At 42.9% G+C, this 11,255-nt stretch overlaps 1 protein-coding gene across 1 annotated transcript in view; it reads left to right on the forward strand.

Annotated features, from left to right (window-relative positions):
- The first annotated feature begins 3,207 nt into the window (after positions 1-3,207).
- Positions 3,208-11,255, forward strand: part of TXLNG (taxilin gamma) — a 23,624-nt gene continuing 15,576 nt past the window's right edge. The window contains exons 1-4 of the mRNA XM_015417607.1: positions 3,208-3,361; positions 7,769-8,081; positions 9,045-9,136; positions 10,470-10,640. Of these exons, the coding sequence (XP_015273093.1) occupies positions 3,224-3,361; positions 7,769-8,081; positions 9,045-9,136; positions 10,470-10,640 (714 nt within the window). The 5' untranslated portion in view covers positions 3,208-3,223. The remainder of the gene's footprint in view (positions 3,362-7,768; positions 8,082-9,044; positions 9,137-10,469; positions 10,641-11,255) is intronic.

Consider the following 11,255-nt stretch of genomic DNA (forward strand, 5'->3'; position numbering starts at 1 on the left):
TGGCCAGGAGACTGCTGCAGCTGGATAAAAGTGCAAGACTGAGGTGTATAGGAGATGTCATACTAAAGAAGGTAATGTTAAAGTACGAGTCTAACTTAGGCATGATAACTGGTTTTACTACCTGTTATATGAAATTTATTTTAACCAACTAAAATTTGATTTTTAGCTAAGAATTTCTGAAACAGAAACAGATTACAGGAAATTGAACAGAAGGTGGCTGAAGGATTTATGCTTAGTTTCTCTGATGTCCAAGATATAAGGGTGCCAGAAACATCAGCTCTCACTAATTCCCAAATAAAGATTTCATAAAACCCTGGATAACAAGCTCTTATTTTCCTATAGACCATATCTTGGTTGTTAGTAACACATGGTGGGTTTTATGTGGATCCACTTCTCATGAAAAGGAGCCAATCGTAATGAACATTTAAAAATAAAGAAGACTATGTGGTTCCATTTTAGGTAACAGATTATGCATTAGAATGTAGTTTTGAATATGTGGTTCCATTTGCTACATTTTAAGCTGAAGAGAGAACTAAATTAAACCTTCAAGCAAACAATTATTTCAGTTAGGAAGACTAGGTTTTGAAAGGAATCTCTGGTGGGTTGAACGTGTGTTTGTTACTAAGCCAAAAATACTACTTTAGATACCATACAGGCAAACAATTTTTTCTTTGAATTCACTCATTCTGTCTGTATTTTGGGGTCAGGGTACTCCCCCTCCCATCTGTTTAACCAGGGAGCCTGAGATTCTCTTTTGACCTTTTCTCTCTAGAAGTTGGAGACAGGTGTGTTCATCCATTTATAAAACTTTCATCCAGCTCAGTCACCAATTTATAGAAGTCATAATGGCTTCCAGCACCAGGGTTAAAGGTATAAAGGGTCAACTTATACCAAAGTTTCCTGTCACTTGTAGCATAGCTAAGATATACTGCACAATAGCTTTGATGGGAATAACTTTGGGAGGAAATAGCTACTATTGGCTGCTTAAAAGTATAGTAGCCAAGGTCTGCAATGCAACCATACCTCATTTTAATGGAGCATGATTAATGACAGAACCGTAAGAAACTTAGTACAGCCTGCTGGATCAGACCAGTGGTCTATCTCAAGCATACTGTTTCACACAAGGGCCAACCAATTGCCCTGGAAGGCCAAATGGCATAAAGGCTGAGTCCCACCCTTGATGTTGCTGCCTCCCAGCACTAGTATTTGGAGGTTTGCTGCCTCTATATATGGAGCTTCCCTTGTGTGAAGAAATGCATTTTTTCCTTGGAGGTTTGAAATGAGCCAAACCTTCACTCTGAGTTTTTAAGCCCCTGCCCACTGCAGATAATAGACTGGAAGGGGGAAAGGCAGTCCAATTGCTTTCCAGCTTACCTTCATACAAATGCTAATAGGTCTTAGGATTTTTTTTCTTTTTTTAAAAAAAATAGAGGTGCTGGAACTCTAAAGAGGGAGATGAAGTTTTCGAACTGTATACTGAAAACTCATGAACTTTTAAACATTTTTAAAAAGAATTTTGTCAAAGAGGTTCTGGAACTCTGTTCCAGTATGTTCACCTAGAAAAAAGCCCTGGGTCCAGGCAATGGGATGGTCTCCCCCCCCCCCCCTTCAAGCAGGGAATGGGGACAGGGAATGGAGATTTAGAGGTGTTAAATGCTAGAGAGGCTTCTTTGACCTGGCCTGACCGGGTCAGTGGGTGGAGAAACAGATATGAAATTATCAACCTAGTTATAAATTTTCAGTAAAATCTAATGTGTCTTGATAACATACTACATACTTAGCCAAACAATTAACCATAACTTTGGGGGTTATCACTGTTATGGCTCTAACTGGTCCTCTAAGAAGAGATCTAATGGTATTAAATCTTGTATTGGCAACATTATTAGCAATGAAAATGCCACTTTCAAAGAAATCTGCCACAAGCATTAAAATATATATATTTGGGAACTGATTTTGTTGAACTTAGTGATCAGTTTAAATTCTGTTTTTCAAATGTGGTGTTTTACTGCGTAATGAGGACAAGTGAGATTTCATTTGCTAGCACATATGCAGTACATTCTTAATAAGCCTGAAATAAAGAACTGCAAAGTAAATCCTACTCCACTGCAAAATAATCCATGCATGCTCCTTGGGGCAGCGGCATATAAACTGTAGCACACTATCCAAGTTCTGGTACATCACCTAATATTTGTTGCTGAGTGTTTCCAAGAATGCTGGCTTTGGTCTGATGCAGCAGCAGCCTGTACCACCCCCCACTGCCTAGAGAAAAAGAAACTTCGATGTGCACTCTGGGCTTGTAAATTTCTACTTCTATCCTCTGTATCCTCTTCCGGTTGATTAAATGGTAGATCCTGAACTCTGAACTACTGAAGTCAGTACACTTTTACTAGATTACAGTGAAATTTGCAAAGCCACTTAGTGAGTAAACTCAAACAGCATGGAGTTTTAGAGAAAGCAAGTTTAGTCTGAATAAATTCGACAAAGCTCACTAAAATTAAAGCCTAAGCGATTTGGTGCTCTCTCTGATGCACGGTAAGTACCAACCAGCCATGACTGTACTGTGGATCAAAATTCAGTGCTTAACCGTCATGATATGATAATCAAACTGTCTGTGCCTCAAAAGGCGAGGAATTGCCCACCAACTTAATCTCCCCCTTTAAGATTATTTCACTCACTACTGTGAGTGGCTAAGGGCACAAATATCCCAGCTATACAGACGGCATCTAGCGGGATAGTAATAGACTCACCCGAGCGTAGAGCCGGGCAGTTTCCTGACAGATCGCTTTAACAGCAGCAGGCATCCTGGGTGAAAGCGAAGCATATCTCCCACGTGCAAAAGACGGCAACGCGGCCAGAAGACTACATGTCCCAAGAAGCTGCAATTAGCCTATGGCGTTGTTCCGGCGTGCTTTTCTGATTGGAAAAGCGAAAAGAATTTTCGTGTCACTTCCCGAGGGACTCCTGATACGCGCAACGCAGAGTGCGCTGGGAACTGTAGTACCTGACGCAAGAGAATAAGGGCCGAGTCCAGAGGGGACCTTGGAGTTTTCGCTTCATCCGGGCTCTGGGAGGCGGGAGAACACGGACGTGTTACGTTACGTAACACAAAAAGCTATCTGCTGATTGGCTCACCCGAGAATGGGGCAGAGGGCCCGGTGTCCGTACGCTTACTTCCGGTGTGCTCCTGGTGAGGGCCGGCTTGTTTGGGTTCTGCCGTCACGTTATGGCGGCGCACGGAGCTCAACTCGCGTGCGGCGAAGGAAGCCGAGCGGCGGGGCCTGAGCCGAACTTGGAGCATCCGCAGGAGCCAGGCGAGGGAGAGGAGGCGCCGGCTCCGGGGGTGGCGGCAGGGGGCTCTGAGGTAACTGCCCGCTATTTCGTCCTCCTTTACCCGGCTGGGGGCGCCCCTGCTCCACGCGGCCTCCGCCGGCCGGTGCTGGGAGCGTTTCGCGCGCGAGGCTCTGGGGGCGCCATCCGCGCCTGGTCTTCGTCCGCATGACTGCGGTGCCAGCAGTTCAGAAGCGAAGGTTCACCTGGAGGGATGTCGGCTTCAGGTACGGAGGAGGAAGCAGCAGGAGGAGCTGAACTGCTGGCGCTGACTTAATAGCATTCTGCCTCATTCTCTACTCGAGGCAGTTCTGTCTCTCTTTCCTCTCGCGAAGCCCAGGGCGCTATCCTTCCCCCGCCGAGAGGGCGGGCGACTTGGTTATTGTCGTAGTCGCTTAGCATCGCGGGCAGCAAGTTGCTCTGAAGCTTTTTTTATTCTTTGACTGCACTCTGCACTTCACACCCGAGTACTGTATAAGAAGGTGCTTGTGTATCATCTCAAGTACATTATCGATTCTAAACTCGGTCGAGGTAAGGTGGTAAAATGCCCCCAGAATGTAACAAATGCAGGTGATCTGTGAAACTAGATTGTTAAATATAAAATAGGTGTGAAATTTGGGGGATGGGAAATAAAAGATAATTCATTGTTTTGTTTCTTTAGCAACTTAGGATTTTTCAAGTCTAAAAACCTATATATAAATGCCATTATGTTGTCTTAATTACTTCATTTTCAGTGTTGTTTTTTTTTCTGGCCTCCTTAGCTTCAGAACAGTTATATGTGGTCTATTTTATGTTTATTTATTTTGTTTTCCATCTTTGGAACAGGCCTGACAACATAATGTTGCTTCTGCTGATAAATGTTTTAATGAAACAAAAGAGATGTACTGGTGTTAAATAAAACATCTTTTTAAGAGCATCTCGTCATAATAGATGAGTGCTGTATCAGAACTGTTCTTATGGCTGCATTTCATCACAAGGAAGATGTGATGTGATTGGTATCTTTGGATGCACAAACCAGAGTACTTTGTGTACCCTGAGTCCAGTGAAATCTCTAAATAAGCCTTGATACTGCTACAGTAGTACAATTCACTTCTGTGTTTTACAAACTTGTTTAGCTAGCTTGGATGCCTTTCTACAGTATCCTTTCTAATGTCTACTCAAGCTTTTTGGAAGCAATTATTGTATCCTACCCCTGGGCAGGATAAACAGGTTCAAAATGCATTTCTCATGTGACCAGTAAATAGCTGTATGTGCAAGCATCAGAGGGCTCTTACAATCACCTTTAGTCTTTTGTGGAGCATGTTTGTTCTTAAGCAAGAACAGTAGGAAACTCATTGTTTCAAAATCACAAAGTGTGTGCTACGTTCTTAATTAGATCTGTGTTTCTCTTCCTTTAAAATGGTTGAAGTAAAATAGAGGGGGGGGGGGAGAGAACCTAGTAGACCTGTTAATTTTGTCCCAGATGCTAGCACCAATCTTATTTCTTTCACTGATGATATTTAGGCACAGAATCCAATGCAAATTGAAATTAAGAAACTCCCAACGAAATTATTAAAATCCATCACATGCTGCATCTGTGTGAGATGTCATTGCTCAGTTGCTTTTCTAAGGCTGTTATATTCTGTACTTGGCCAATCCCTACTACAATGGGGTTATGATAGGGAAACACCCATTTTTCATGATTATGAGAAGGGATTCATGCTTTTGAATTTCTCCATAGTAGTATTACTGACAGTACTTTAAAAAATAATTGATATTTTTTCCTAACCAATGAAAACCTAAGCTCCTCTATGACATGAAAAAGCTATACTTTTTGTGGGGCCATTCTGGTTCTTTTAATTTTAAGGCATTTGGACAATGAATGCCTATGGATGAGCATATTAGATGCTAATATACTAACTGTTTAGGGATCTAGTGGTTAAATGTGCCAGTGGGACTTCCCATCTCAGTCTTTTACCCACATTTTCTGGTGGCACTGCTAAGTTTTACACTTTTTCATTGAACTGTGATGACTTTGCATTCAAACATAAACCTGTGTTTGGTGTAATATGATCCAGTGTCTACTGTATCATAATATTCCAGTCTATCTTTGATATGTACGTATACAAACACACAGTGTGTTTTTTCCGTACAATCTGTCCCATTTTCTTTTATTTCATTTATACCCCACCTTTCTCCCCAACGGGGGACCCAAAACAGCTTACATCATCATTCTCCATTTTATCACTGCACCATGAGGTAGTTAAGCTAAGTGTATGTGACTGCCCTATGGTCACCCAGTGAGCTTCCATGGCTGAGTGGGATTTGAACCTGAGTCTCCCAGATTCTCCTCCAGCACTCTAAATACTACATCACACTGTGGGAAATATAGAGAAACAGTAGTTTGATCCAAGCTTTACTGAGCAAAGTATAATAAATAAGCTGCTGGAAGAAGATGGGTGAAGTTTCGCAATATTTCCAAAATCTTTGAAGCTGGAAGTTGACTCTTAATCCCAATATATGAATTCAGTTTGCATCAGATTATTTGAAAACTAAATAGTTTTGTATTGTACTTTCTGTTTATTAACACTTTTGATGCTGCATGTTCAACAATATCTTTGCAGTGGTACTAGCTAGACTTCTTTAAAATGAATATGAACAGGGGTCATTTCCTGCCAGAGCACACCGGAGCAGCGCTCCGGCAGTTACAAGCCCAGCAATCCCTGGCCTTTCCTGGCCGGCCGGCCTAAGCGGACAGGCCGGTGAAGGCCTTCCAAGCAGTGGGAAGGCATTTAAATGCCTCCCCGTACCTTCTCCTGCTCGCCCGCTGCAGCAGGAGGGTGGGGGAAGGCGTGTTGAGCCCCCCGACCTTCCCTGGCCCACCTGCCTAAGTGGGCAGGCCGGGGAAGGCCTTCCAAGCAGCGGGGAGGCATTTAAATGCCTCCCCGTGCCTTCCCCTGCTCGCCCACCGAAGTGGGTGGGCGCGGGAAGGTCTGTTGAGCCCCCCCCCCGGCCTTCCAAGCAGTGGCCTTCTCCCGTTTGCCCGCCATCAAATCTATACATCCCAGTTCGTTAGCAGTTCGTTAGACCTAGGCTGAGGTCTTTGAAGCTGTATTTATACAATTGGAGAGCACTGGTTCATCCATTAAGACTTGAGTTTATTAAAGGTAAGGTATAGCTAGATTCTGTGAACAGATAGTAAGAAAGTCTCAAGTCTGAGGCTTTTTATCCCATCCTTCCTCCAAAGAACTCAGGATGACATACATAAGGTTCCTTTGTCCATTTTATCTTTACAGCATCCCTGTTAGGCTGAGTGATCTTGACTGGCCCAAAGTCACGCACCTTCATAACAATGCAGGATTATTAAGTTAGGAAATTCCTGTCCTAGCTTGGCACTTGAGCAACTATAAATGTTGCTTATATGTTCTATAGCAGGCATGTCCAACTTCGAACAGTTAGTGATCTATTTTTTTCCGGCCAAAAGTGCCGGTGATCTACCACCATGAAAATAAAGTTTCAAATTAGATTTTAACCCGCTAAAGTTGGGTTCCACTGCGCGCGGGGCCCCCCCATTTATAATGCACTTTCTGTCATTCACTGGTAAGGGGCTGGTGATCTACCTCTGACCCCTCTGCGATCTACTGGTAGATCGCGATCTACCTGTTGGACATACCTGTTCTATAGAATCTTTTTTTAAAAGGATCAGGCAGGCATGCTTCACTCTAAGGCAGTGATGTCCAATATAAAATTCTCAAATAGGCTGCAGTTTCTGTGTGGTCCAGCAAACCTCTAGGCAATCAAGGTGACCAACTAATTATTGCTTCTGAAAGCACTGTTGAATCATCTCAATCAGTTTCTGTGTTATGAAAAGAGCTGCCTAATCCTATGTATATTAAACATTATTTTGTGAGGTCACTTTCAAGTGCGTTGAGCAGGGGGCTCGACTAAAGGGCCTGTATGGCCCCTTCCAACTCTGTGATTCTATGATTCTATAAGTAAGATTATTGAATTGCAGTGTAAGAGGCCACACGCAACATGATTGCACAGTGGGATGAGCTCTCTTCTGTGTTTGTAACTTGTTGTTCATTCTATACAGTGTGTTGGGCTTGTATATGTCCTGTCATATATTCTTACTAGAAATAAGGCCCGTTGTGGAATTAAATACAACGAGATCTAGAAAGAGGCTCTGGGAGAGTGCTCTGGCTTTGGGCAAACAGTGTCGCAGCAGTTGTGGTGTGGGCGGTACCCGGGCTTTGCCTTCTGATTGGTGGCGATATATGCTGAGGAGCAGTTCCATCAGCCATACACTAAGGGAGTGCATTTTAGAATTAGAACTTTGGCACCCACTACTCTTTTATAATAAGGGAGAGATAATGTTTCTGGGATAATCTTGGATCATAATATAAAGAAAAGAGGGTTTTTTAAAAATTAAATAGCTTATGCAGTTCTTTCCTTTCTCTAGTGCTTATTTCTTAGTACAGAAGAATCACAAATCTGTGAGATTGGAAGTAGCAACCAGGAACAGCTAATGAATAGCAAGTGTACAGAACTGAATAGAATGCTGCAGCATTCAGAAACAAATTATGATGGCACAGAAAATGCAGGTGCATTGGAGGAGGTGGAGGATTACATAGACAGAAATAGAAAGCTGTTGGGACCTGTGTTCTGTGCTGAAGAACTGCGAGAGGAGACTCCTGGGAGAGAAGAAACCCGTATTGACCCACCTGATGGCCAGCAAGACCCAGAGGCTGAGAAGAACAAAGAGAAAACCTTAGGTATGTAGCTGTACTAGGCTAGGATTAAATAGCTGCTGTTGATGTTTCAGGATTGAAAATAGATCACTAGCCCCTTTGTAAAATATTTTGGTTTTTCATCTCCTTTGCCTTATGAAGCAATAAAATAGACTATAATATCAAATACATCCAGGAAAGGTTTTTACATTTGTTGAAATATGGAATGTTATGCTGAATTTGAGTAGAAAACAATTTCTGTAAGCTTCTATGACTGTGTGTTCTTTATAGATATTGGGCATGATAAATAGAATCACAACATTAAAAGACTTTAAAGTTTGTCTGTTTTTAAAAAAATACTGGACTGGATCCTGCAAATCATAACCAGAAGATACTTATGGTAGTAGATCTTTCACCTTCCCCTGGCACCCCCAAGATCCCTGGAGGGCCAGTGCTCTGTTGGAGGAACTTTGTAGACAAAATGCCACTAGCTGTAGTGAAGATGGGAAACCAGGCAAAATTGCTCCTCTTTCACCTATGGAAAGCTTGATCCCTCTGTATTTCTGCCATCAGGGGAAGGAGGAGTTGTAATCTTGCCTGGTTCCCCCTCCTCTGTGCAACTCTCCGTGTGTTGTGGTATTTGCCTGCAAAGTCCCCTTGATCCCCCAGCATTGTCTTGGTGTCTGGGAGAGATGGAAGGCAAGGCAATACCTGCTTTTACCTGAAGTTTGTAGGATCTAACCTGTTGTTTATGTTTGTTGAAACAAATATTCATCAGCTATTGTTATGTATGCAATTGTATACATTCTTCACTCTGTATTTCATTAGCGGCATTACAAGACTTTTATTTATGTGCTGTGTCAAAGTTTCTTTTTTGTTTATATTTGTGCGATAGTTTACAGTTTAGAAACTGTAAATAATAAAATCATTTCTGTACTGAAGTTTTTCAGAGCCAAACTGTTGGTGCTGCTTACTAAAATATTTTATACTTTCCTGCATCATCCATAGGAAAAGAAGTATTATTACTAATGCAGGCCTTAAATACTCTTGCTACTCCAGAAGAAAAATTGGCGGCACTCTGCAAGAAATACGCTGATCTGGTATGTGCTACAATAAAATTCAAGAGAGTTTAATTCTAAAGATGTATATAGCCCAGGAGCTGTGCAGCTTCAGATGTTCATAGCATCAGTAGAAGTAGAATGAAGCACTTTCTGTGAAGAATTAAATAAGAACAAATTGGTAAAACACACTTTGAACATGTGTGAATAAAGCTACTTGTGCAGGAATTCTTTTGGATCTGTTGCTTGTCTTGAAGTTGTGAGGGAACAGTATTTTAGTTAATGAAATAAAAACTGGAGATTGTATATTAATAGTATCTTTGGACATGACACATAAGTGAGGAAAGCAGGAAATACAAGTATACTGTTTCCTGTTTTCTAAGTGGGATATGCATAAATACACTGTTCGCATTTGGTTTGGCCTGCTTGGTATAGGTTTAAATCCAAAGAGCAGCTGTGATTTACAAGCCAGGTTCAAATGCAGTGTTGACTGTACTCATAGCCTCATAGGTAGAAAAGTGCATTGCGTGTACAGTAAAGAATTGCCATGCATGCTCAGAACTCTTCTTTTATAGAAAAGGACATATTCTGATACATATAGAATCATGACTGTAATAGCTGCATTAAAAAAATACTCAGTAATGGGATACCTTACAGAAAGTAATTCTGGAGTTAGAAAGAATTCTCAGATATATGTCTCTGTTCCTTTATGGCTATTAATTCCTAGCAAGTTTTCCTGGTGGTTGCTGTCAGGCCTGACGTCAGACTCCTCCCTGAAAGATCCCTGCCACCTCCATCTGCTTTATACATAGAAACAAGGCTTCAGCTGGCAGTACTGTTGTTGTTGGCTTGCAAAGGCCATAGAGTGCATTTGTTTCTTCAGGTGGTGCTTTGTTATTTGGGGAGGTTAACCCTCCAGTTCCTTGTTCCATGCTAGTTTATGGCTTCCACAAAGTATTTGGCTGCTGCCCCAGCAGAGTCCTATAATAAAGCTTTGTGGTTATAAGGATATGAATAACAGTGACCAGCTTGGTGGAAAGAGGACACCTGGAGTTTCACTTCAGGATTTAGAAGTAGGAAGGGCTATACCATGGGTGTCTAGGAAGTACTGAAGCTCTTAGCCACTCTTTGTAGCAGGACTTAGCAGTAGTTCTCCTTAATCGTGGGTAGTCATAGTCTGGAACTGTGATAGCATGAAACTTTGATAACATGTCAAGGCTGTGAGGTTCTAGCTGTGCTGGTAATCAAGCCCAAGTCATGGTTTGTAGTTGTCAGTGTACAATTTTTAAATCTGATCAGCTACAGAATATCACATGGATTTAAGATGCTATGCCAAAGAATGGGTTTTTTACCTCGCTTTATTTCTCTTATTTAGTTGGAGGAAAGCCGAAATGTTCAACGGCAGATGAAGGTGCTGCAGAAGAAGCAGGCTCAAGTTGTGAAGGAGAAGGTTCACTTGCAGAGTGAGCATAGCAAAGCTATCCTAGCACGGAGCAAACTGGAATCTCTCTGCCGTGAGCTTCAACGCCATAATAAAACTATAAAGGTCAGTTTGAGATGATGTTAAATACTCGTAAGTTTATAGCAGGGTTTCCCAACCCTTTTGAGCCTGCAGACACCTTAGGAATTCTACTATATTATGGGTGGTACAGCCACAAAATGGCTGCTGCAGCTTACCTTCAATCACACAATGAAGATCCTTGTGCTGTGGTAGCAGCTGCAGCCAAAGCAACATACTTAAGAATCTGCAGAGCTCACATGGCCCCGCCCACTTTCTAAAAACACTTGGTAGGTGCCAGAAAATTTGCTGCTGGGAACCATGGCACCATGTTTGGGGCCCCTGGTGATTCATAGCCGTGTAACTTTCTATTTTTTTAATTTCATTTTATGTAGTTACAAGAGGGGGACCCGCGATACTCGCGGGGGGGGAGAAGAGCTCCATCTCCTCCATCCCCCCCCCCTCAATCTCCCCAAGGCTGTGGCGGCGGCAGCGAGGCCGGTCCTCCACCCCCCGCCCGGCTCCGACCCGGCTGGGCTCCGCGGCGGCGGTGAGGCCGACCCCCCCTCAATCTCCCCAAGGCTGTGGCGGCGGCAGCGAGGCCGGTCCTCCACCCCCCGCCCGGCTCCGACCCGGCTGGGCTCCGCGGCGGCGGTGAGGCCG

This window comes from Gekko japonicus, unplaced genomic scaffold, assembly GCF_001447785.1.
Source record: "Gekko japonicus isolate JY-2015 unplaced genomic scaffold, Gekko_japonicus_V1.1 scaffold18, whole genome shotgun sequence".
In the NCBI taxonomy this organism is placed as follows: Eukaryota; Metazoa; Chordata; class Lepidosauria; order Squamata; family Gekkonidae; genus Gekko; species Gekko japonicus.